Here is a 27,331-nt window from a genome sequence, read left to right as displayed (position 1 = left end):
GAAACCCGGTTTTGAAGTGACAGTTTGGAATTCCCCTAAGAAATGTTGACCAACCAACATTACCCAAAGTAACTTCCTCAGTACTAAAACTGAAAAACATTTTCTGTTATAGGAAAGTAATCTCCTCTCCAATGACATTGTGATCTACAGTCTGAGTGTTACTGAAAAGGGGTCATGACATTAACAATCTCATCAGAACATTTATGCATGTCATTGACCCTTGTCTCATTTCATAAAGGATTTTTCTCCACTCCCACAATACACCAAAGGACTTTGAACCTGGGCCATAAGACAGAGTAAATGATTATCGGCCATGGTTGGTAAAGACAAATAGCCTTGACCAGTTGAGCACAGATCGATGAATGGCCAAGACAAAAATCTGCCAGTTGCAGCTACCTGAGCTGTGTAGTTTCACGCTCTGGGGCCATTCCCTCTTCCTATTTTCTTGATCAAGCCTTGCCTTGCTTCCTGGGCCAAGGCCAAGGCCAACCCCCAAGCCCACCTCAGTCTAAGACACTCTTCTCCTCCTGCTCTTTAAGGACAGGGCTGTCTTCTGTAGCAGGTGGGGTGCACAGGGACAAGAAGCCTGATGGGACAGGAGCACATGGTACGGTGGGAGCAATAAACCCATGAAAACCTGTCAGCAGCTGCATGAGACCAGGCCTCAGCTTCTCCTTCTGCCCCTGTGGGGCTGCTTTTACACCGGTGTCATCAAGGCCATCCACCCCAGCTCAGCCTGTTCTGGCTCAGTTAGCTCTGCTGTGTAAGACATCAGGCACTTGCTAGTCTACAGTGCCCTCTTGTGGCCAATCAGAAGGTAACAGTAACTGATTACCTGTTCAGTTACCCAGGAACCAGCAAAGCCTGCTAGGAAAACCTGATTGATTTTACCCTGGATAATTGCACCTTACTTTTTTTTTTAATATGATGGAAGACAAAACTCACAATCAGTGGGCAAAGGGAGGAAACCAGACAGTTGCCCTCAACCTAAGTCTATATCATGAGATACACTGGCACCTGAAACCAGGAAGAACCTGTGATGAAAGTTGGATTCTAACCATAACCCAGATTTTGTGACACAATGGGCTTCTCTGCCGATGGGGAAGAATGGGATTAGTCGCTTCAATTTTTGGAACAGCCTGTCACTGATTTGAGAAAATGCTAAAATACAAAAGGCTCTCGATATGGACAAAATAAAGCATAAAAAAATTAAAGCATAACATAATTATGTTTATGAAAACAAATCCAACACATTTCATTAAAAATGCTTTTAATTATTGATGCTTTGACTAAGAGATCTGTTTTATTAAGTTTAATATAAATCATTTTTGTAAAACAAAAGCTGTGGGCTTGATTTTAGTTCATTTTGTAGTTTTCAAACGTAATGGCTCATGTTTAACTTTTCTCTTTGCCTTTTGAGAATTCAGTGACTTGGTTCCTGACATATTTAAGAAGAATTTATGTCATCTTCTAAAATCATGTATATGGTTAATAACATTAAAGTGTCTTCTCTTCCAAAGAAATGTGATGTGAGCTTTTTTTAATGCAGTGTTCTCCTCCCTCTGATGACCTGGTTTAGGTCCCAGTAGCGCTAGGAGCTATTTAGAGATTTGGAGCAGCTGCAGAAGCCTTAGGTCACTGCTGGGAGTAGAAGCATTTAAAAAGCTATGAAGAGTTGTTTGGGAGATGATTTTTGTCCCTGGCCAAAACTGGTCCATGCCAGTTAATGCTGCTTATAAGAGAATAAGAGAAATATAAACTTCCCTTCCTTCTCTTTCTTTTGCAATCCCATTTTGGGGCCAGAATAAAAAATAATATGTAGTATGTATGTGTTTTGATTATACAGTCTCCACTTCAGTGGGGAAGTCAAATTCAGGAAGTCTTAAGAATTTCTTTTGTTCTAGGTAAGTATCATTTTAGAATGTAAAAAGTTTTTTTAAGTTCTTTATAAGAAATAGTTTTGTCCTGTGCTGGCTTAGTATAACTCAGGATTGTCAGACATAAATTGACAGGAGGATGAAGCTCCATTTGTATCTCTTGTTGCTTGTCTGTTTTGGCAGGATTCCTCAGGGCGCACTGTCACTCAGGAGCAGCTGTGTTGAGGACGGTGCACTCCCTGAGCATGTGGCTTCCAGGAATAAAGAACACAGGCTCAAGTACCTTGCAATGCCAATGGGCAATCTAAATCTGAAACTTGTTCCTCTTCAAGGAACATGATTGAAAGCATATTTGGAGTTGATGGAACAAAACTTCTTTGATTGTAGTGAAAGACATATCTCTATGAAAATGACTTCAAAATATGAAAAAAAAAAAAAATCTAGCAAGCAACCACATCTTCCAAGAAATTCGCTCCAACTATATTCTGTAAACAAGCAAGCAAGCAAATCAGCAGGGAACAGAAAACTGGCTAAGATTCTGGGAAACTTTTCAGAGAAATGTTAAGCCCTTGAAAAGTACATGAGCCCAGCTAAGGAATTTCACAGGTGTGGTTAAGTTCGCCACATTCTGCTTCACCTAGAAAGAGGAAGAGAGGGGAAGAATTATTTCATTAAACTGAGTTGACAAATCTTAAAAGTTCATTCATTCTAGGGAAGGACAAGAGAAACTTCTGATCTAAAAGTTTAAGATTTTGAGTTAATTTCAGCCACTTTAGTGTTCTACCTGAGCTTGTTAAAATGCAGGTTTCAATAGGTTTAGGGTGGGGCCCATGAATTCTCCTTTTAGCAAGCACCCCTCCTCCGCACAAATGATTCCAACACACTTCAGTAAATGCTGCTGGGCTGTGACTGCTGTTGTTATCTCATTTAAGAGGAAAATTTGAAGGTTTAAAAGACAAAAACCACTGAGAATATTTAACTAGAGTGGCCAAGGTTATAATCAATGACCTTCCATCACCTCTGTCTTTGTTAGGAAATGTGTGGACTGTACCACAGGTGATAAAATGAGGCCCAGCACAACCAGGCTGCTGCTCAGACTCAACAGTGAAAGGAGCAGATGCTTATCAGAACTGCTTATGCAAAACTGTCAGCAAATACTCGGCTTACACATTTAAACCTTCCACTTAGTTTGCAAATAGGCTTGTGGGGTCTTGTCCCAACAGTCCAGTGAGGCAAACCATGTTTAGTTCGGCTCCACATTAGCTCTAGGAAGTGGTAGACTGCATTTGAGTGAAACAGATTTCAGATGCAGAAAGCTTTATGGTATTCGGAGAAAAGTATTTCCCAGAACTGATCTGGGCGAGCCAAGCAAGGTGGCTACCAATTTAGAGAAGCTCCAGAATGTCTGTGAGGTCCCTGTGACAGGTACTCTAAGAACTCACTGACAGATATTACTGTATGCTCCCCGGACTCCTCACCAGTTCTGGGGCAAAATGAGTGGGTGGTGGGTCCCACTGCCAGACTCTAAAATAGACAATTAATAGCCAGAGGCAACTTGTCAGAGGGAACAGCTTTCAGCCCATCCCAGGAGTCTGGTTCACTGCCTTAGAAGGGCTCACACCCTGTTCTAGTTTTTGGTCCTACCCTCAGGATAAGGACAAAAGCGTTCTGTCTTATCTCTGAGCTGCAGAAAAGTGCTCACTCTCTGCATAATAATATGGGAACCTCACTTATTCAGCATGGAGACTTATGGGAACACAATTTTATTTTGTGACTAAAGCATGTACTGCCCTTGAGCATGTTATTTATACAAAGATAAGTGCCCTTCAGAGATTATGTCCTGTGAAAGTAAACCTAAACTTCAAAGAGCAGGACCTGCATTCTTCTTTTTTTTTTTTATTAAATCATAGCTGTGTACATTGATATGATCATGGGGCATCATTCACTAGCTTTACAGACCCGGCATTCTTCTTAAAAAGTTCTTTTTTTTTTTTTTTTTTTTTTTTTTTTTTTGTGGTTTTTGGCCGGGGCTGGGTTTGAACCCGCCACTTCCAGCATATGGGACCAGCGCCCTACTCCTTGAGCCACAGGTGCCGCCCTCTTCTTAAAAACTTCTTGCTCAGGAATGTTCTAATTACTACCTCTGTGTTCCTATAAAGTCAGATGTGTTTACCATCCCTGAAGAGTATCAACAGCCCATGTCTCTTCTCCTGCACACATGGCAGCAAAATAATCACCAGGACTGTTGGGTTCTTTATCCCAGAATCTCAAATAATCAGCCGATCACTCCTAAACACTGGCTCCCTGGAAGGGCTGCCATACAGAAAGGTGAAAGCTGTGGAAGTACCTACTCAAATGTGACATTGTAATATTCTTCAGGTGTCACTATTTTTGGTCCACCAAAGTAGTCCAGGACCCAGATATTGGTTATATTCAACTTGCCAAAGAACCAGTCATGGCTAGCAGGCCAGGTTTTCATCTCAGGGTGCCGAACGAATAACGAATGCTTGGCAAAGTCCATTTCTGTTTTATTCACCTAAAGGACATATGTGAAATAAATATTCTCAGAGCCGTAACATTGTTCTCCCATTTGTTACAAATGCATGATTCTAGCATTCTATAAATCCTAAGAGTTTACTTAGTTGTGTGTCCTGTTCTTAAACTTAAGGAATCAAGAGAAAATAAAGGAAACTTGAAGAATGCAGAGAATAATAAAGACTTCAAAGGTTGGCAACAACAGATATAATGAAGAGGGAAACTGTCAGGTAAACAGTAACTCTGAGCTACAGGAGGAACTGGCACAAGGTACTGTAACACACTACTGTTAAGAGCTGCAACATTAGCACATTTACCCCATAATGTGCACATGATAAACATGCAGATGAGTGGACGTGAAGGAAAAAAGCCTTTTGAAGCATAATGCAACGCAAAAGCATTTGCCATTCCTCCCCCTTGCTCCTGCCAATGAAGGAGACTCTACTACAGACATGCACCCACACAGAATTTCCAGGCTGTAAATAAAACTTGTCTGAGGCATTGATGATTGACAAGGTTAAAAACCAAATGTGCTGGCTCAGCAACCGGATAGGTGCTCAGGACACCTGCTCACTGCCCTTCCTGCAATTTCATTTAACCTCTTCCCTCATCCCAAACTAAATTCACTTCCACTTTTTAGTAATGGATACTCCTCTTATTGGCCTACTTAACACGCTCTCTCTACTCTAAGCCACTGTTAAAATATGGAGACAGGGAGCCCAGACATGGGAAATATGGCACAGAGTAAACCATGGCAAGAGCAGTGAGCTTTGGTCCAGCAGATGTTCCTGAGCAAGAATAATTTTATATAGGGGATTTATAGTTATTGTATCTGTTTGGCTTCAGAAAAATCATCCCTTTGCTTCATAAATATCATATTGAGCACTTAGGTGAAAGCAACTAAAACCTTTAGTTTTCATGGAATTACTTTATTTAACATTTTCTAACTATGCAGCTCAATCATAAATCCTTATTCTCAAAAGAGCTCTCCTTTCATTGCTAATAAGATGATGCTCTTCTAAAACCATCTCTCTCCGCATAGGATATCTACTCACCTTGGTCACAGTTCCTGACAGTATTATGTGAGCACAAAGAGGACTTTGGGGATCGTATCCGTGCTTACGGCAGAAGTCAGTCTGTGCCAGAGACAGGGTCAGCGTGGCTTGTGGGTTCTCCTGTAGGGAGAAAATGAAGACCCTTCCATGTGAAATACGATTTGTAGAGAGGTAATAAATTTTGCAAGTTGCATACATAATGTTCCCAGAGGTTAACCAGTCTTCCATGAAACGAGGAATTGTAAAACATCATCGTCCACTCAGGGGAAAAATACTACTTGCACAGACTGATTCTGACTCTCCTACACACAAAAAGTAGGGGAGTCATATTTCAAATTAACTAAGAATCATTTCAATGTGTTTTTCCTTAACTATGAATTTGTTCCATATTCATCAGAGGAATTAATTATACTACCCAAATTCAAGGCTGGTCTACTGCCTTCATTGAAAGATCTGACTGCTTAAACTCTAATATGAAACCAGTGCATAAAAATACCATAGTTCCTCAACTAGTTAATTATATAATTTAAGCAAGAAAGTAGCTGAATCATGCTGCTTGTTTATCTTATGTTAGCAGAAATTGTCATGTGATCTCAAAACTTGTAGAAATTGTTCATTCCTGCTGTAGCAATAAGTCTTATTCTAGATTCAAAAAGTGAAGTAAGCAAAATACTGTATTCTTATTCAGCAATCAGCTTCGTAAAAGACACTGTTAACAGATACAGCAAAATTTGCACACTGCACTGCAGACTCTTTAGGCTCTAAATGTCTTGTAGAGACTTTTGCTATTTCACAGTGACCCATCAAAACAGTGGATAGTAAAGAGATCTCCTTGAAGTCATTTAGCCAAATATCCTCTGTCTGGAAACTGCTAGGCAGTGCATTATAGGAGACCAAAAAAATAAAGGTGCACTCAGATAAGGTCTCTCCTCTCTATGAGTTTATAATCTGGTAGAAAAGTAAAAAAAAAAAAACAAAACTTCAATCATGCGAAAGAAAGAGAGGTCAGTGGCTCAAGCGGCTAAGGCACCAGCCACATACACCTGAGCTGGCGGGTTTGAATCCAGCCCAGGCCCGCCAAACAATAATGACGGCTGCAACAAAAAAATAGCCGGGCGTTGTGGCAAGCGCCTATAGTCCCAGCTACTTGGGAGGCTGAGGCAGGAGAATCACTTAAGCCCAGGAGTTGGAGGTTGCTGTGAGCTGTAAAGCCATGGCACTCTACCCAGGGTGACAGCTTGAGGCTCTGTCTCAAAAAAGAAAAAAGAAAGAGAGGTCAGAAGGCAGCACAGAACTGATTGCAAATGGACAGTGAAGAGCATTCCAAGTTCAGTGTGAGGAGACATCAGCTTAGCCTGGTGTGATGGAGAAACTACAGGGAGCCTTATACAGACAGTCCCTGGGCCACGAACAAGATAAGTGCTACAGGTTCATTCTTGAATTGAATTTGTATGCCAACCGGAACAGGTACGTCTACTAGTAATAAACTTCTTTCATAGGTATGAGACCTTGTCAGTCAAATGCTTATAACTTAGTATAATAGATCCTTGTTTGTAAGTGCGAGTTGTAAGTAAGTTGAATGTTTGTAACTCAGGTACTACCTGCCTTTGAAATCAGAATAGAAGTGGAAAGATATGTTAACGGTAGAGGGTGATACTATGTCTTCTCTTATTAGAGACAAAAATTAACCCAGAAGCATGGGCTCCTGAGGGACAGCTGGGAAAAGCAAAATACGCTCAACCAGTCTAACTTACCTCAAGGACTTAAGGACCATCTCCTTAGCCCAAGAGTCATTGCTCATATCCCACAGTGACTCTGATTCAGTAGGTACATGACATTCTTCTGGGAGCACCAGATGCAGAGGAATGCCACAAAGCTACCCAAGCTCTATTAAACTTTCTAGCTGATTCCGAGTACAAAGTTTCCAAGGCTAAAGCCCAATTATGTGTGTCTGAAGTGCACTATTTGGGTCTCCAACTTTCACAGGGGAAGAGAACTGTGGGCAAAGAAAGAATAGAACAAATATTGGTTTACCCTAAACCTTGAACTCTCAGACAGCTTTGAGGCTTCTTAGGAATCACAGGCTTTTGCACTCTGGATTCCTAAATATAGTGAAATAGCTAGACCATTCTATTCTTTAATTAAAAATACTCAAAAGAGTTCCTGGTCACTCTAAAATGGGAACCGGAGGCAGATAAGGCATTCCAGCAGCTGGAAAATGCTCTTTTACAGGCCACTGCTTTAAGTGTTCCTACCAGACAATTTAATCTGCATGTTACAGAGCCAACTGGAATTGCCCTAGGAGTCTTGCCCCAACACCAGGGTTCAGTTTTACAACATGTAGCTTACCTTAGTAAAGAAATTTACACTATGACTAAGGGACAGCCACATTGTCTATGGTTTTAGCAGCTGTAGCCCTCTTAACCCTAGAGGCAACTAAGCTAACTTTGGGAAGAGACCTAATTATTTATACTTCTCATAACCTCACCGGACTTCTAAATTCAAAAAGCAATCTTTGGCTGTCAAATGATGTGCTAATCAGATTTGTCTTTCAGAGATGCTATCATCAGGCCACAAGCAGCAAAAATGGCTCCAGTCCAAGACCTATTTCTGTTGTGGATCCCTGGATCACCCTCCCTCTGGAGAAACCCTAACTGATCCCTTCTATTGATACAGGGTTCCCCCATTCAAGGCTGGACAAGGGACCCCAGTTTCCTAGGCCTGGGTAATTTCATGAATACCCTGACATTTTGCCCCAGGTGGAGGGATCAACTGGATTTCCATTTACTGTGAACCCTGGATTGCCCTCCTCTCAGGAACCTCTAACGGCCCCCCTTTATCACTGTCTGTCTTCAGCAGGAAGCAGTCTGAAGCAGTCAGACTCCTTTCTCCCTAATGGCAGTTAGAGCTTTTATTCCAAGAGAGAGGATTAATACAGGATTCTCCCACTCAGGGCTGGACAGAAACTAACTCAGAAATCAGACCCGCACAAACAGGCTGCTCTTTCCAGGACACATCCCCTGGGCTCTAGCAAGGTCTGGAACAAAGCAGCCTGAAAGAGTTTTGGGTGATTCCACCTTGATTAGGGAGCATACCCCCTAATCCCTGAGATAAAAACTGCAAACAGCTAATAATCTTGCCCCAGGGGACTGCATTCATTCATTTGCTAATACACTCATTAAGTTTGTAAAGGTGTTTTTCCACCTACCAAGTCCTGGTCAAAATGTGATATATACCCCTAGACAATGGACCCATGTCAAAGGACCCTTTTGACTTGGGTCTTCCCCTTTGCCAGAAGCTCTGGTACTTTTTACTCTTTCTGTATTCCTTTCTGTCTAATAAAATCCTGTCTTACCACTGGGGGGGGGGGGAGGCAGAAATAAAGGTAGAGGGAATGATAACTGCAAAACCCACAGAACTGGGAAGGCCTAAGGCACGATGGGGAGTCTGGGGAAACCTAATTTGCTAGAAAGAGAGGACTTTCAGAGCAAGTGGGTTTGGAGCAGCTCACATCTAAGTTGAGGAGTCTAGATTATTATTTGTAAGGCACGTTTGGCAGTGAACCACCTGCTTGGAGAGTTTGTCAGAATGCTGATTCCTGGGCTCCACTCCAGACCCAGGTATCTGCATTTTAAACAAAAGCCTCAGGTGACTCAGAGGGTGTTGTTAAAGGCTAGAGTGCCAATGCTGAGTGAGGTATTTTGTTACCATAAATCAGGTGGTCAGGGTGGACAGGGCAGACAGGAAGAGTTACTTTAAGGTAGGAAGAGGTGATAAGCTTAAGGATGGTGTGGTAGGAATACAAGAAAAGGGACTGGCTAGAAGCAAAGAAAACAACAGAAAATAGTCAGGATTTGGGAACTGAGGGAGTTGCAGAGGGAGTAAGAATTCCAACTATTGTTTCCTAAGAAAGCAATCATCCCATTAACAGAAATGGAGAAGAGTAAGATTAGCTGGTTTCAGGAGGAAGAGGATTGGATTTAAATATACTGAATTTGAGTGGTAAACTAATGAAGTAAAAATGAAGGGCAAGCAGTTCATGATAGAGAACTCTAATGAGGTCAGAAAAAGGACATAAACTTGGAAGTGAATCTTGACTGGGAATGATGTGAATGACAGTTTAAGATTTTCTAAGGATCATACTGAGAACAGAAAGGTAAGAAACTGAATCTGGAGGACACTTATTTTTAGTGGGTCAGAGAAAAAAATCAGGAGTGATCAGAGAAAAGGTCACAGCACAAAAGCGCCAAGAAGGAAGGGAGGCCAACAGTGAGAGATGTTGGGACCCAGAATCAACCCCCAGGATTTTGTTTCTGACTCACTGGCTCTGCAGCCCAACCTAATACCGTGACTAGCTAACATCAGCGACATCTTCCTAGAAATATTCACTATAAAAAATGCCACCAAAAAAAAATCCAAAAGAAATGTCCCAGTGGCCAAACACATTTGAAGCTCACAACCTGTCTCTGAGTTAGAGAGGACAGGCATTTTACACACGAGAAGTGGTCCCAAACCTAGGTCCTCTTGTTTTTGTTGGAACTATTTCACTCCCCTTGATGGGAAGACATGGAGAGGACCCTGAAGGTCAGAAGGAAGGGGAAAAGTGGAAAGGAAAGCACAAACCAATCTTGAGTGGTTAATGGATGGAGTCAGAATCGAGCAAATTCTGATGCGGCCACTTCTTTTCACTGCCACCATAGAAATCCTGGACCTGGGCTGAAGTGCTAACTGACAGCCAGTAGGTGGCTGGTCACAGGTGAGTCCCTGCATCCCTGAGTCTTAGTTTCCTGATTCCGCAATAGGGATGATAATATCAGGAGCTCCCACAAATTCAAATATGATCATATATAGCTCAATCTCCCTCCTCCTCCATTAGAATCATCCGGGAGAGGTTTTTCTTGGGGGAAGGGAGGGAAGTGGTTATTGTTTGAGAATAAAATGTGTTTTTAACAAAATGCCTTAGCATTGCATTTTTAAGTCTTCCTAGATGACTGATTTATAGCCAAAGTTCAGTGTCACTAATGAGTGGAATGAGTTTGCTCTGTGCACCTGCCTAAAGAATGGAGAGAGCCGGGAATAAGAAAACGGTGAACTGGGCTGTACATGCATTGGCTAAAAGGGGGCAGCTGCTTCTATTTTTGTTCAGACAATGTAGGTCCTCAGTGTTGCTTGATCATCCGATTTTTCAAGTGAAGATAGAAATTTAGATTTTTAAGTAAAATCTGAATTTTAAAATTTGGTATCTAATTTGAATTTATTAAAGACAGAAAACTGGTCAACGGACATAGTCAGCTCATGGGCCACCAGTCTGATGTGTGATTTGAAGACAGACGGAGATGAAACGAGGGTTTGGCCACTGGCTTTGGGCAAGTTACTTTATCTAAGCCTGAAGTTCTTCATCTGCAGAAGAGGGATAATAATACCTCAATAATTATTAGAAGAAACAATGAAAGAAGAGTAAAGTGAAGGTCAGCCTGGCACAGAGAAGTGGCTTCATCAAACATCAGTTTCTTACATCCCATCTTTGTCATCAATGTTGTACTTTCGCAGCTGAGCTCAAATCTGAGATCTTTGTCAAAAAGAGCCCCCACCAAACCAGGCTCTCTTCCTTTTCTGCATGCCTCTAGCCTCCTTAGCGTGTGTCTGTGGGCCAACCTTGGGACAGCAGAGGTCCACCAGAGTTGTAAGCTTGGCCCTGTCCCAGAAGGTGAGCAAAGGATAAGGAAGAGACAGACCTTCCATCAGTTCTGCTCCATAAGGAGGAAGCCACTGCGTACGTGGAGGCCTAAAATTGCAGGAATCACTGTATCATCCACGGTCTTGTTTATTAGTTTCTTACTGCGGAAGGGGAAATTCTTAACTCAAGAGGAAGGTAAGAAGGGGAAATCCCAAGGTCAGGTAAGCAAGATGCTTAATCACCCAACCATCTCTATATCCTGCAGAACCTTTAGTAAGGAGCGGCGCCCGTACTCAGTGGTTAGGTCACCGGCCACGTACACTGGGGCTGGTAGGTTCGAACCCGGCCTGGTCCTGCTAAAACAACAACTACAACAAAAAAAATAGCCGGGCGTTGCGCCGGGTGCCTGTAGTCCCAGCTACTTGGGAGGCTGAGGCAAGAGAATCGCTTAAGCCCAAGAGTTGCTGTGAGCTGTGATGCTACAGCACTCTACCCAGGGCGACAGCTTGAGACTCTGTCTCAAAAACAAACACAAACCAAAAAAACCTTTAGCAATAAGAAAAAGCCCAGTTAATGGAGACACTGTGCCCCAAACCGACTTGGAAATGAGAAGTCCTACCCAGTACCGGCAACGAATTCACCCCGAGGGCGTCGCCCAGTGGCCAGGGCTTAAGAGAATTCCCGGTACTCAGTTGCTCAACATTCGGGATGCTGCAAAGCCCGCCATGCCAGCGTAGGGGAGAAGAGGCAGTCGTGTGAGGCGAGCTCTACATTCCAGACAGAATTCTGGTGAAAGTCGAAAGGCTTACTCTCTGGCCGCCCCGCCAGCAGCTGGGCCCCCGGGCCGCGAGCTCCGCAGTGCCCACACGCCACCCAGGCCGGGAAGCCGCGCGGCCTTCCCGCTCACCTGTAGGTTGTGCACCGAGAGCTGCAGCGGGCTCAGGTAGAAGTAGGGCTCGCCTCTGCCTGCGCCCGGGGGTCCGTCGCTGAGGGACAAGACATCGGCGAAAGGCCGGCCGCGCACCTCCGGCAGCGTGGAGATAGTGGCCAGCGCGCCCCAGTCGCAGAGGTGCGTCACGAAGCGGGCCACGCGCGCCGCGTCCTCGCGAGGTGGCAGCGGCGGCACCGCGGCCGCGTCCCAGTCCCCGTGATTCCGGCCGCCGCGGCCCCAAGCGGGCGACACGAGCAGCACCAGAAGCGCAGGCGCCAGCAGCACAGCTAGCAAGGTGTGCGCAGCCTCGCGGGAGGGAGCGGCCATGGCGGCGTCTCTGCGGGAGTCCTGGGCGCCGGGACCGGCTCCGCCTGGGGTTAGCCCCGTGCGCCCGGCCCCGCCCCCGCAGAGCGGGGCCAATCAGAGCTAAGCAGGGTAGAGGGGCGGGTCTCTCCGCAGCTCCACGACCGGGGGCGGAGAAGCGCAATGTGTTTACTCATCTTTTAATAGCTCTTTAAGTTAAAGTGCCCCAAAACAAATGTTATTTGTTTTGTTTGATAGAAGGAAAACTCAGGCCTGGAGAAATTTAAGCAACTTGCTTAAGTCACAGTGCTAGGAAAAGACCTAACTTCTACACACACACCTTCTTTTAATACATTTGCATATGGGTATCTAGCATCTGAGAGGAAACGCTGCATTTTCAGTCTGTGCGCCTCTTTCCTATTGAATTTACCATCAGCCCCAGGGAGCAACAAAGGTCCCAGTAGTTAGGTTAGGCAGAAGACCCAAAGTTCAAGACCTTATAAATGGACTACCCCAGGAGTTGCTCTGAGACACCAAGGGATAGGTGGTCTGCTAGTTACTATTCCATGCCCGAATTTGAGCTCAAAGGTTCAGGGCCTGTTAAGTCATGGGGCTTGAGGTCAGTGGTTTCAAGAATTTATTGCCTTCGCTGACCCTCTCTGCCTCATACAATGGGTATTTCCTTTTGCTTCTTGTAAGATCTCTTTCATTTTGTCAGGAGTGCTCCTTTATTCTGCTATCCTGGGAACTGGTGAATAAACTCATAGCACCTGGCTTATATTTGTTATAATTTTATGCTTTGGTCACATCTTTTCCGAGTGACATCTTTTCAGTGTGGCCTTAAACCCTCACTTTAAATGTTATAAAGATTGCACAGTGGGACTTGGTAGAGGAGTTGGGCAGCTCGTAGATCGGGCTGTGGCAGGCAGCTGGTACTCTGAGGCTGACTTGCTAAACAGATGAGGTAATTTTCCTCAGCTGCTATGGGCCAGTTAGGTGAGCAGGTGTGCACAAACAGCTGTTTGAGCCAAAGTTCGCCTCTGCTACCTGTCTCAAACACGGTCATCTCATATCCAGTCAGCTTTTCAGGCTTCTCAGCCAGAACATATGTACATTAGAAACAAGATGGGGCGGTGCCTGTGGCTCAGTGAGTAGGGCGCTGGCCCCATATACCGACGGTTCCAACCCAGTCCCAGCCAAACTGCAACAATAACAACAACAACAAAATAGCCGGGAGTTGTGGTTGGGCGCCTGTAATCCCAGATACTCAGGAGGCTGAGGCAAAAGAATCACCTAAGCCCAAGAGCTGGAGGTTGCCGTGAGCTGTGACGCTACAGCACTCTACCCAGGACGACAAGGTGAGACTCTGTCTCTGAAAAAAAAAGAAAGAAAGAAAGCAGATGATCTCTACTCTCAGGCGGAGTCTTCAGGTCCCTCTGGTGGCCAAATGATGTCTCACACACTGGCCTCCACAGGAGGTGAGAGGTGTGTGAACTAAATCAAAGTTGCTTTTTAACAACTGAATTTGGAAGATCTTCAAGCTAGATGGAAAAAATAGATAAGACATTTTAAAGGAGGAAAATGAGGTTCATCACTTTCAAAACAAATATTTATTACACATAATTCAAGTGCCTGCCAATTACAAATATTTCATCCTTAACCTTTTAAGGAAAGAGCGCATGTAATTTCAAGTCAGAGTTCTAATCTCAGGTCTGCCCCTATCACCTCAGGTGACCAGGGGACTTTATCTCACCTTTGGGCCTCAATTTTCTCATCTAAAATGAGGAGTCGGATTAGATTATATCTGATGCTTCTTTTAGCTCTACATCCTTTTTTTCTTTTTTGAGCCGGAGTCTTACTATGTTGCCCTCAGTAGAGTGCTCACAGTAACCTCAAACTCTTGGGCGCAAGCAATTCTCTTGCCTCAGACTCCCAAGTAGCTGGGACTACAGGCGCCCGCCACAATGCCTGGCTATTTTTTTTTTTTTTTTGGTTGCAGTTGTCATTGTTGTTTAGCAGGCCTAGGTGGGGCTTGAACCTGCCAGCCTCGGTGCGTGTGGCTGGTGCCCTACTCACTATGGGTGGTGAGCCTATATACTATTTTTCAATTAGCATGCAAAGTATAAGCCTTTTGTAAGTTTCAGAATATAATCTGTTTTGCAAGAGAATAAAAATTTTTATTTAGTGCCGGTCCATTTATTGTTGGCATGCAAACTAGCAATAGGACACTTTACAGCTCCATTACAAAACAGGTGCCTAGAATTTCATCTCACATGTCAGAGCATAGGAATGAGGTCTACAAGCCCTCTAGCTTTAAGCACCCAGCCTCACTATCTGTCTTTGCATTTATTGTCACCTCTACCCCAAGTCCCAAAATTCCTTTCTCTCAGCTATTGGCATTGCTGCCTCACTCCCAGCAGGATCTCCATCCCGATGTAATTCTAGATCACCCTCTCTAAGAGGCCTTTCCCAGTAACTCTTCATCAGATAACCCTGTTTATTTCTCTCTCAGCAATCATTACACTCTGTAATAACAGTGTTTATTTATTTAGCTACTTGTTAATCGCCTCACTTGCTAAAAGGGAAGTTCCAGGAGAGCAGGAATGTTGTCTGTCTTGCCCACCTCCATATCCCCAATGCACAGAATGGGCACTCAATAAATATTTATTGAATGACTTCCTAACTTAATGAATAACATTTGGTGAAATTCTTTGCACACAGAGCTGTATAAAGTCAACAATAGGAAGTGACGACAACTGAATTGAGATACTCAAGTATAAGAACTGGGCACTTCAGCTTTTTCTTAGCAAACCATCCTCATAGGGATATTAGGGAAGTCTTTAGCCAGAAGTGGCTGAAGTAACCATTCTGATTCTGCTGTTGCTCATTCTGACTTGTGTTTCTATTTGAACATCCTGGGCTGATCTCCATCCCCCACAGGGCCATTGTGAAATAATCCTCTTCTCCTTATGTGTGAATTTGGTCCTGGTGAAGAGCCTGCCCTGCAACCTTCCTCTTCCACATGACATTTCCTTTGTTTGTCTAGGTCGCCACCAGTTGCAGTTCCTTCTAGGTCAGGAGCAGTGGCTTTGTCATCTCCGCATCTCTGTACCAGCCAGCACGGTGCCAGGCATACTGCAGGTGTGAGTTGTTGACATGACGGATTGCACCAGAACATTTACACCAAGTGCAGAGGCTTCTCAGGCTGTCTGCAATCACTCAAGCTTTAGTCTTTAAAGAACAGAAACTTTCTGCTTTGCACCTTATCCATGCTTAGGGTAGATGGCTAGCAGAGTGGGGAACAGAGCTAACTTCAGAATTGGCCACTTAATCACAACCTTAGATAGGATGATACCGAACCACAATTTCCTCATCATTAAAGTGGGACAAAATGTTAGTTCCTACCTGGTTGCATTTTTATGGAGTGAAAGTGAGATAATGCATTTAACATGTCCGGCATAGTGCCTGGAACACGGTAAATGCTCAGTCATTGTTAGCTGTGTGTTAGTAATTGTTAGCTTTTGTTCTACTGTTTCAGTTCCTACTTTTTACTCTAAAAATCTGCAGATTGCTTCACATAATCTCTTTCTGAGACTGAATACTTTGCACTGTGACTTCTACCAAAAAAAAAAAAAAAAAGAGAGAGAGAGAGAGAGAGAAAGAAAGAAAGCCCCCTGAAAAAATAACTTTACAAAGTGTCTGGGAATTCCTCCCCAGGCAGCCACTGAAGAAATTTTCATTGCCCACCCCAGCTTTGAGGCTTCCTTTACCTTAATCAAACATTTTCAGAATTTAAGAAGTAGTAAAGCTGAGCTTGGCACCTGTGGCTCAAGAGGCTAAGGCACCAGCCACATACACCTGAGGCGGTGGGTTCAAATCCAGCCAGGGCCTGCCAAACAACAATGATGGCTGCAACCAAAAAATAGCCGGGTGTTGTGATGGGCTCCTGTAGTCCCAGCTACTTGGGAGGCAGAGGCAGGAGAATCGCTAGAGCCCAGGAGTTGGAGGTTGCTGTGAGCTGTGATGCCACACCACTCTACCCAGGGTGACAGCTTGAGGCTCTGTCTCAAAAAAAAAAAAAAAAAAAAGAAGTAGTAAAGGTGCTCTTTTTGACTTCCTTGAGTTTTATACTTTTACTCTTTCATTACATTCATATTTGGCTAACAGTTATTTTCTAGGCACTTAGGGAATAATTCCTGACTCTTTTCAATCTAGAAGACATGTTTTACAAATGTTTACTAGTGTTTGTTAAGTAAAACGACATATTAATATCTTTTGGGTTACATTTGTTCAATCAAAACTATATTAACTATGTTTTAGGAAAGTAATCTTCTTAGTATTTCGATTAAAATACAAGTAACATTAAATCAGAAAACAAAGTTATCTGTGGGTCAGAAGAAAATGATTGAATTACAATTTGTACTAAAACAAGGCCAGCCTTTCACATCATTGCCATAGTAATTGTACCTATAAGAAAATATCTCTCCCCTTTGTCTACCAGAGGCCCACAGTTTCATTGCTTCTGCATTTGCGCATTAAATATATACATTTAACAAGTATGCATTGAGTGTTGACCAACCCCTGAGGACAATGATAGGTGCTGAGAAACAAAATATGAATAGACACCATCCCTACCATTAAGGAAAATTTCTATCTCATTAATTCACCAGTAAGCAAACAGACACATTATAATTTAAGGGTGTTAGTGCATCGTGGAAGGCTATATACAGCCACAGGGGGCAAGGGGAAGGAGCAGAGGCCTGCCTCAAAGGAAGCCCACATCAAACATAATCCTTAAGTTGAAACCTAAAGGGTAGATATAAGTTTGGTAGACAATGAGAAAGTGGGAAAGGGAGAGAATGGTAAGAGGTTTTTTTCCTCCTTTATTATGGTTTTTAAATTTCAATAGATTTAAAGGACACGAGTGGGTTTTTGATACACAGACTGTACAGCAGAGAAGTCAGGGCTTTTAGCACGTTACCCAGATAGTATACATTACACCCCATAGTTAATTCTTAATGAGGAGAAGAGTTTTTACATAGAGGAAATATGTGTTAAAGGGGCACAAGAAAGGAAACATGATGTGTTGGGGTGAGCAACTGTATGTTGAAAAGAGTACAGAGAACCAGTCTGGGAGACGGGCATCTGAATAGGGGAAGCGTGTCATGCTGAGAAGAGATTTTGACTTTGGGAAGCCAGAGAAATTTGTATGTTAGAAAGATCATGCTACAGAATGCACTCAGAAAAAGAAGGACAAATATTTGAGAAGTAAAGAAAACCTCTTTTATATACTGACAATAGGACTAGAAAATTCAAGTAACCTAATCGAAAGACCACCAAGATGAAATAAGAGAATTCCATACGGTGGCTAGACTCAAGATAAACATAAAAACCAGTAGCTTTCCTATACAATAGCAATAAAGTATTAGAAAATGTAATGAACAAGATACAGTTCACAAGAGGAACAAAGGAAGAACATTAAAAAGGACATGCCTTATTTTTAGATAAGAAGATACAATTTTATAAAAATATTTGTTCACCAAGTTAGTCTATCAATTCAGTGACTTCTGACCAAAAATCCCTACAGAATTTATTTTTTTTTTTTTTATTTGTTTATTTTTTTTTTTTTTATTGTTGGGGATTCATTGAGGGTACAATAAGCCAGTTACACTGATTACAATTGTTAGGTAAAGTCCCTCTTGCAATCATGTCTTGCCCCCATAAAGTGTGACACACACTAAGGCCTCACCCCCCTCCCTCCATCCCTCTTTCTGCTTCCCCCCATGACCTTAATTGTCATTAATTGTCCTCATATCAAGATTGAGTACATAGGATTCATGCTTCTCCATTCTTGTGATGCTTTACTAAGAATAATGTCTTCCACTTCCATCCAGGTTAATACGAAGGATGTAAAGTCTCCATTTTTTTTAATGGCTGAATAGTATTCCATGGTATACATATACCACAGCTTGTTAATCCATTCCTGGGTTGGTGGGCATTTAGGCTGTTTCCACATTTTGGCGATTGTAAATTGAGCTGCAATAAACAGTCTAGTACAAGTGTCCTTATGATAAAAGGATTTCTTTCCTTCTGGGTAGATGCCCAGTAATGGGATTGCAGGATCAAATGGGAGGTCTAGGTTGAGTGCTTTGAGGTTTCTCCATACTTCCTTCCAGAAAGGTTGTACTAGTTTGCAGTCCCACCAGCAATGTAAAAGTGTTCCCTTCTCTCCACATCCACGCCAGCATCTGCAGTTTTGAGATTTTGTGATGTGGGCCATTCTCACCGGGGTTAGATGATATCTCAGGGTTGTTTTGATTTGCATTTCTCTAATATATAGAGATGATGAACATTTTTTCATGTGTTTGTTAGCCATTCGTCTGTCGTCTTTAGAGAAAGTTCTATTCATGTCTCTTGCCCATTGATATAAGGGATTGTTGGCTTTTTTCATGTGGATTAATTTGAGTTCTCTATAGATCCTGGTTATCAAGCTTTTGTCTGATTGAAAATATGCAAATATCCTTTCCCATTGTGTGGGTTGTCTCTTTGCTTTGGTTATTGTCTCCTTAGCTGTACAGAAGCTTTTCAGTTTAATGAAGTCCCATTTGTTTATTTTTGTTGTTGTTGCAATTGCCATGGCAGTCCTCTTCATGAAGTCTTCCCCCAGGCCAATATCTTCCAGTGTTTTGCCTATGCTTTCTTTGAGGATTTTTATTGTTTCATGCCTTAAATTTAAGTCCTTTATCCATCTTGAATCAATTTTTGTGAGTGGGGAAAGGTGTGGGTCCAGTTTCAGTCTTTTACATGTAGACATCCAGTTCTCCCAACACCATTTATTGAATAGGGAGTTTTTCCCCCAAGGTAAGTTCTTGTTTGGTTTATCGAAGATTAGGTGGTTGTAAGATGTTAGTTTCATTCCTTGGTGTTCAATTCGATTCCAAGTGTCTATGTCTCTGTTTTTGTGCCAGTACCATGTTGTCTTGAGCACTATGGCTTTGTAGTACAGACTAAAATCTGGTATGCTGATGCCCCCAGCTTTATTTTTGTTACTAAGAACTGCCTTAGCTATACGGGGTTTTTTCTGGTTCCATACAAAACGCAGAATCATTTTTTCCAAATCTTGAAAGTACGATGTAGGTACTTTGATAGGAATGGCATTGAATAGGTAGATTGCTTTGGGAAGTATAGACATTTTAACAATGTTGATTTTTCCCATCCATGAGCATGGTATGTTCTTCCATTTGTTAATATCCTCTGCTATTTCCTTTCTGAGGAGTTCATAGTTTTCTTTATAGAGGTCCTTCACCTCCTTCGTTAGGTATATTCCTAGGTATTTCATTTTCTTTGAAACTATGGTGAAGGGAGTTGTGTCCTTAATTAGCTTCTCATCTTGACTGTTATTGGTGTATACAAAGGCTACTGACTTGTGGACATTGATTTTATATCCTGAAACATTACTGTATTTTTTGATGACTTCTAGGAGTCTTGTGGTTGAGTCTTTGGGGTTCTCTAAGTATAAGATCATGTCGTCAGCAAAGAGGGAGAGTTTGACCTCCTCTGCTCCCATTTGGATTCCCTTTATTTCCTTGTCTTGCCTAATTGTATTGGCTAGAACTTCCAGCACTATGTTGAATAGTAAAGGTGACAGAGGACAACCTTGTCTGGTTCCAGTTCTAAGAGGAAAAGCTTTCAGTTTAACTCCATTCAGTAAAATATTGGCTGTGGGTTTGTCATAGATAGCTTCAATCAGTTTTAGAAATGTGCCACCTATGCCTATACTCTTCAGTGTTCTAATTAGAAAAGGATGCTGGATTTTATCAAATGCTTTTTCTGCATCTATTGAGAGGATCATGTGATCTTTATTTTTGCCTCTGTTAATATGGTGGATAACGTTTATGGACTTGCGTATGTTAAACCAGCCTTGCATCCCTGGGATGAAGCCTACTTGATCATGATGAATGACTTTTTTGATGATAAGCTGTAATGTATTGGCTAGGATTTTGTTGAGAATTTTTGCATCTATATTCATGAGTGAGATTGGTCTGAAATTCTCCTTTTTGTTTGGGTCTTTTCCTGGTTTTGGTATCAGGGTGATGTTTGCTTCATAGAATGTGTTGGGGAAGATTCCTTCTTCCTCAATTTTTTGGAATAATTTCTGCAGTACAGGAATAAGCTCTTCCTTGAAGGTTTGATAGAATTCTGGAGTGAAGCCATCTGGACCAGGGCATTTTTTAGTTGGAAGCTTTTTTATTGTTTCTTTGATCTCAGTGCTTGAAATTGGTCTGTTCAGGAGGTCTATTTCTTCCTGGCTAAGTCTAGGGAGAGGGTGTGATTCCAAATATTGATCCATTTCCTTCACATTGTCAAATTTCTGGGCATAGAGTTTCTGGTAGTATTCAGAGATGATCTCTTGTATCTCTGTGGGATCAGTTGTTATTTCCCCTTTATCGTTTCTGATTGAGGTTACTAGAGATTTTACTTTTCTATTTCTAGTAAGTCTGGCCAATGGTTTATCTATTTTATTTATTTTTTCAAAAAACCAACTCCTTGTTTCATTAATTTTCTGAATGATTCTTTTGTTTTCAATTTCATTGATCTCTGATTTGATTTTGGATATTTCTTTTCTTCTACTGAGTTTAGGCTTAGATTGTTCTTCTTTTTCCAATTCCATAAGATCTCTTGTGAGACTGTTGATGTGCTCTCTTTCTGTTTTTCGAATGTAGGCATCTAAAGCGATGAATTTTCCTCTCAAAACTGCTTTTGCAGTATCCCACAGGTTTTGGTAGCTTGTGTCTTCATTGTTGTTATGCTCAAGGAAGTTAATGATTTCCTGTTTTATTTCTTCCTGCACCCATCTGTTATTCAACAGAAGATTGTTTAATTTCCATGCCTTTGGGTGGGGTTGAGCATTTTTTTTAGAGTTGAGTTCCACCTTTAGTGCCTTATGGTCTGAAAAGATACAAGGTAAAATTTCAATTCTTTTGATTCTGTTGATATTTGTTTTGTGTCCCAGGATATGATCAATTTTGGAGAATGTTCCATGGGGTGATGAGAAGAATGTATATTCTTTATCTTTGGGATGGAGTGTTCTATATGCGTCTATCAAGCATAGTTGTTCTAGGGTCTCATTTAAATCTCTTATATCTTTGTTTAATTTCTGTTTAGAGGATCTGTCCAACTCTGTAAGAGGTGTGTTAAAGTCCCCTGTTATGATGGTATTATCAGATATCATATTGCTCAGACTGAGTAAGGTCTGCTTCAAGAATCTGGGAGCATTTAAATTGGGTGCATAAATATTTAGAATTGAAATGTCTTCTTGTTGTAGTTTTCCCTTGACCAATATAAAGTGACCATCTTTGTCTTTTTTGACTTTAGTTGCTTTAAATCCAGATGTATCTGAAAATAAGATTGCAACTCCTCTTTTCTTCTGAATTCCATTTGCCTGAAAAATTGTCTTCCATCCCTTGACTCGGAGCTTTAATTTGTCTTTTGAAGCCAGGTGTGTTTCTTGCAGACAGCAGATGGATGGCTTGTGTTTTTTAATCCAGTCAGCCAATCTATGTCTCTTCAGTGGGGAATTCAAGCCATTAACATTTATGGAGATAATTGATAAGTGTGGTAGTATTCTATTCGTCTTATTTGGTGAGAGTCCATTGCTTAGTTTTATCTTTTGCATCAGTGTGGAGGTTAGGCTCTGTCCTTTGATTTCTGAGTTCTTACTTTGCTGCTGATCCATTGTGGTGGTCAGTGTGCAGAACAGGTTGAAGTATTTCCTGTAGAGCTGGTCTTGTTGTGGCGAATTTCCTCAATGTTTGTATATCCATAAATGATTTGATTTCTCCATCAATTTTGAAGCTTAGCTTAGCAGGGTACAGAATTCTGGGCTGAAAATTGTTCTGTTTAAGTAGATTAAAGGTAGATGACCATTGTCTTCTTGCTTGGAAAGTTTCATTAGAGAAGTCTGCGGTCACTCTGATGGATTTGCCCCTGTAGGTCAACTGGCGCTTACTCCTGGCAGCTTGCAGAATCTTTTCTTTTGTCTTGACTTTGGACAGGTTCATCACAATGTGTCTTGGAGAAGCTCGGTTAGAGTTGAGGCGACCTGGGGTCCGATATCCCTCTGAAAGCAGTGTGTCAGAATCTTTGGTGATGTTTGGGAAATTTTCTTTTATAATATTCTCTAGTATGGCTTCCATTCCTCTGGGGCATTCTTCTTCCCCTTCTGGAATTCCTATAACTCGTATGTTGGAACGCTTCATAAAGTCCCATAATTCTGACAGTGAACGTTCTGCTTTCTCTCTCTTCTTTTCTGCCTCTTTTACTATCTGAGTTATCTCAAAAACTTTGTCTTCTACCTCTGAAATTCTTTCTTCTGCATGGTCTAACCTGTTGCTGGTTAGACCATTGCATCTTTAAGTTCCCTGATTGACTGTTTCAGTTCCTTCAGCTCTGCTATATCCTTTTTATATTCTTCATATCGTTCATCTCTGATTTGATTCTGTTTTCGGATTTCCTTTTGGTTATTTTCCACTTTATTAGCAGTTTCCTTCATTGTTTCCATCATTTCTTTCATTGTTTTCAACATGTGTATTCTAAATTCCCTTTCTGTCATTCCTAACATTTCTGTATAGGTGGAATCCTCTGCAGTAGCTACCTCATGGTCCCTTGGCGGGGTCGTTCTGGACTGGTTCTTCATGTTGCCTGGAGTTTTCTGCTGATTCTTCCTCATGAGTGATTTCTTTTATCTGTTTCCTTGCCCTAATTTTCCTTTCACTTCCTCTTGCTCTTTAAGATCTTGTGCCTGTGGACTAAGGGTTACAGGACCAGAAGGGTGAGAAGATTGAAGAGCAAAAAAGGGATGAAAGAAAGGAGGACCGAGTGATAAGAGAAAAAAAAAAAAAAAAAAAAAAGAAAGATAGAGAAAGGAGAGGGGGTGGGGATAAGGAATATTGACAAAAAGAAGAGAGGCACAGAAAGAGGGAGACAGGGCAATATAGGTGTACAGTAGGGTACTTTGACACAACCTTAAAAAACCCCACCTTCTGGGGGTGCCCCAGTTGGGTGGTTCCCTTGAGGTCAGCAGCTCTTTGCTAACCTGATCAGACACAGTACCCCACCTCCACCAAGTAGAGAGGAAAGACAAAAATGCTATAAATCAAACCAAAACAAGCAAACAGAAAACTTTACGGGGATACAATGGGGTGAAAAAACAAATGATAGCGGTAGAAACACTAGCAAAAATGAAGTTGTAGTTATTAAAAAAGGCAGCAATGGGAAATTATAATTAAACTAGAAAAATTGAGAAAGAAAAAGGGATCTGTATGGAAAAGATTGAAATTAAAAAACAAAAGAACATCAACAACGTCAAAATAAACAAGCAAAAAAAAAAAAAGAAAAAAATACACAACCAAAAACAAAGCAGTTTGTATATGTTATTGAATATTGTCTGGGCAACATGTGGTCTTATGGGGTATGAGATGTTAGTCACAGTTCTGATACGACTGGAGGCAGCTGATTTCTCAAACCCCAGCAGGTAGACACCCTAAATCTCTCTTCAGCCCACTTAAAAGGCACTTTGAACTTGTAAACTTGCTGAGCAGAAGCTTTCCCAGCTTTCTTGCTGGAATCACTGCTGAAGTGGCTATCCACTTACCCAGGGTGCCAAAACCGGTCTCACTCTGCCCCTGAGGGTTAGGGCTGCAAGGCGGCTCAGACCCCACCCTTAGGCTACTTGGTTGCTGGGTTACCAGCTCCCACCCGTTTCTAGCTCTGCGACCCTGAGGGCGGAGCTTGCCGGGGCAGATCACTGACAATGGATCTGTGTGACCCACCGCCAAACACTATTAGCTCCGTCTGGCTCAGCGGCTCAGACTGGGGCCCTAGACAACGGCCAAAGTTCTCCGCACTCCCGCTCAGGCCTTCCCCAAGGCAGTTCAACTCAGTGCCAAGTCCAAGGACATCAAAACAGTTCACAGGTAAGGCCTTTCTGGTTTGCAGTCTCGCTGCTACTGAACTTACAGTTGTGGGCGGGTTTAGACGGATTGAACACACGCGACCACTTGCCGGTTTTCCACTGTTTTAGTCCTCCTCTTGGGGTCCAGAAGTCTCTCGCTGACTCCCTGTAGCCTCATAGGAGTGATGATAGGCAGTTCCCACCAGCCAGAGATGCCTGGAGTCCTATCTCCCCCGACTCATGGTGCCCAGATGCAAGGAAGCTGTTACTCGGCTGCCATCTTGCTCCGCCTCCCTCCCTACAGAATTTCTTAATGGAAATTGATGAGCTCATTCTGAAATCTATTTGGGATTGTCATTGCACAAGAATAGCCAAGAAATTTTTATAAAAAAAAAAATAGTAAGGGAGAATTTTCCCTGTAAATATCAAACACACTATAATCTTACTAAGAAATGTTTTTTTCTCTTTTTTCTCATAGAAATGATTATCAATTTGTCAATCTATATAATCAATTTGTTTAAATAATATGTTTAAATAACAATATAACTTAAAGCTTTTAACACAAATTTTAATAAATGTCAAAAAATACTATTTATAGAACACATGGATTTTGCTACCTTGCAGTGTCATGAAAAACAAATATGTCAACTGACAAAAGTTCATAGGTTAAAAATAATATAAATGACATTTATATTGTAGGAACCATGGTAGGATCAGACAATTTGTTGCAGGATGGATTCTTCAGAAGCAGATACTAACATTGAGTTTGGTCCCTGATTTAATTTTTCAACTTTATCATGGTGCAAAAGCAATATGCGTTCATTAGAAACTGTACTTTGAGTACTATACAACCATTCTGTTTTTCACTTTCCATGTGGTACTTAATGAATTACATGAGGTGTTTGATACTTTATTATCAAATAGGCTTTGTGTTAGATGGTTTTTGCCTAATCATAGACTAACATAAATGTTCTAAGCACATTAAAGGTAGGCTAGGCTAAGCTTGAAGTGCAGTAGGCATTTTTGACTTATGATATTTTCAAGTTATGATAAGTTTATTGGGACATAACCCCATCATAATCCAAGGATCTCATCATACTTATTAAGGATCCACACCTGTGAAAGAAAAAGGATGGAAACAGGTTGGGCAGAGAAGCCAACCTGCAGTACAAGACTGACAAAGTCCTTCCCCATAAAGAGTTTGGGAGTCTGAGATGGTCCACATAATCATTTGTGAGACACAAATTAAAATCCCAGTGTGCAATGACTATGTACCCACTAGAATAGCTAAAATCCAAGTGTCGATGGGTGTGGAACAATGGGAAGCTTCATATACTCCTGGTGGAAGTGTGAACTGGCAGAACTGGTTCAGCTGTGATGGAAATTGATCGCCAGTGTCTCGTAGAGCTGTGACCCAGAAATTCCACTCCTCTGTAGAAGCTCCACAGATGTCCGTGTCTACGATACTTATGTATGTTGACCAAAAGATGTATAGAAGAATGTTCCTAGCAGTGTTCTTTGTAATCAGCCACAAATTTCCAACAACAGTAGAATGGAGAATACATTTTGGCACGTCCATACAGTGAACTATTAACAGTGGTGAATGCTGCTACATGAAGCAACATGGATGAATCACACCCATGTAATGTTGAGCAAAAGAAGCCAGGCAAAACCCGCACAGGGTTCTGGTTATAGGCAATAAAGTCAGAAGTAGACAAATCATTGTAAGGTGACAAACATGAAAATAACCTTTCTTTTTCAGAGTAACAACTGGAAGGGAACACAGGAGAGTTTCAGCTTTTGACACTGTTCATTTCTTGAACTGGGTGGCACTTGCTTGCATGGGTGTGTTCACCTCCAAAAACAACCATTGACCTCTACCCTTGATACATCTACTTTTCTGTGTGTAAGTTTGTGTTGCTCTTGAACAAATTACCCCTAAACTCAGTGGCTTAAACAACAAACATGTCTTCTTGCATCATTTCTTTGGGCCAAGAATCTGGTGAGGATTAGCTAGTGGCTTAAGGTCTCTCCTGATCGTTTCGGCTGAGCTGTTGTCTAGGACTGCAGTCATCTTAAGGCTCTGATGGAATCTTCTTAAAACTTGTTTATAATCTCGGAATGACATCTCATTACTTAAGGAGAGGGGATTAATAAAGGGCATGATGCCAGAAGTGAAGAAGTCAGACACGTGGGATTGGCACTGTAAAGCTGCTCTAGTGTTCAGAGAGGAGGGGTAATGATGAAGACAGAAGAACATTGACAACTTACATTTATCTGCAGCTTCTTAACCTCTCCCGGTCTCATGCCTTTAGTCTGGAAGTGGAACAAAATGGAAAGGGGAAGAAGAGGCTGAAAAACACCCCTGTCCATCACAAAACTGAAAGGGCATCTGTTAGCAATAATATTTGGCAATAGTATTTGGCAATAATATTTGGCAACAGGCCCAGCTTTGGCACGTGGTGGCTGTGGGCCAGTGCACAGGCCAGCAGTGTCTAGTGCAATGGTATTCTTCAAAAGTGACTCAGACAACAGAAGACGGAGAATTAAAGACTCCACAACAGAAGAATGGCCCTCATGCAGTTGTGTTGGGAGAAATGGCCCCAGCAAGCCAGTGGAGGTTGAGCTAATTTGTGAGACACCCCCAGTGGTGGGAGAGGAGCTGGAGGGTTAGGGGGGAGAGGGGTTAGGGGGGAGAGGGGGAGATGAGGGGCATAATCATAGTTTCCATAAGTCATTTGGGAGCAAACCTTACCTCCGTGAGGCTCTTTATGGTTTTTATCCATCCTGTGTACTGTGAGTATTCCTATGTTTCCAGAAAAATCATGAATGTTCTGGAAGAAAATAACTATTTCATTTTGGGGAATAAACAGATGTCCAGTCTCAGAACTTTTGGAACTGCTTCTTGGGGCTAGCATTGTTGGTCACCATGAGCACATTGAAGCACATGGCCTTGTTCAGGGACTGGCACTCACCCACTGTGACAATGTTGCTGATCTG

General features: G+C 42.0%; 1 protein-coding gene across 2 annotated transcripts; it reads right to left on the bottom strand.

The window, feature by feature from the left end:
* Positions 1-1,623: 1,623 nt before the first annotated feature.
* Positions 1,624-12,450, bottom strand: CREG1 (cellular repressor of E1A stimulated genes 1). 2 transcript variants are annotated; one of them, XM_053607537.1, is made up of 4 exons: positions 12,052-12,450; positions 5,468-5,587; positions 4,225-4,413; positions 1,624-2,514 (listed from the first exon to the last, which is right to left on the bottom strand). In XM_053607537.1, the coding sequence occupies exons 1-3, from the start codon at positions 12,400-12,402 to the stop codon at positions 4,225-4,227; spliced, it is 660 nt and encodes a 219-aa protein (XP_053463512.1). In that variant the 5' UTR covers positions 12,403-12,450; the 3' UTR covers positions 1,624-2,514. The 2 variants fall into 2 exon arrangements, with proteins under 2 accessions (XP_053463512.1, XP_053463511.1); XM_053607536.1 differs by having other exon boundaries at positions 4,229-4,413; positions 12,052-12,448.
* Between the last annotated feature and the right edge of the window lie 14,881 nt (positions 12,451-27,331).

This window comes from Nycticebus coucang, chromosome 10, assembly GCF_027406575.1.
Source record: "Nycticebus coucang isolate mNycCou1 chromosome 10, mNycCou1.pri, whole genome shotgun sequence".
NCBI classification, from domain to species: Eukaryota; Metazoa; Chordata; class Mammalia; order Primates; family Lorisidae; genus Nycticebus; species Nycticebus coucang.
Note: the sequence above shows the minus strand (reverse complement) of the source record. Positions and strands in the feature narration are given on the sequence as shown.

Excerpts from the sequence above, each read along its gene's own strand:
- CREG1 (XM_053607537.1), bottom strand. The coding sequence starts at position 12,402 with ATGGCCGCTCCCTCCCGCGAGGCTGCGCACACCTTGCTAGCTGTGCTG. Across the intron at positions 5,588-12,051 it reads TCTCGGTGCACAACCTACAG|GAGAACCCACAAGCCACGCT; the intron begins GTGAGCGGGAAG and ends TTCTCCCTACAG. Across the intron at positions 4,414-5,467 it reads TGTCAGGAACTGTGACCAAG|GTGAATAAAACAGAAATGGA; the intron begins GTGAGTAGATAT and ends TATGTCCTTTAG.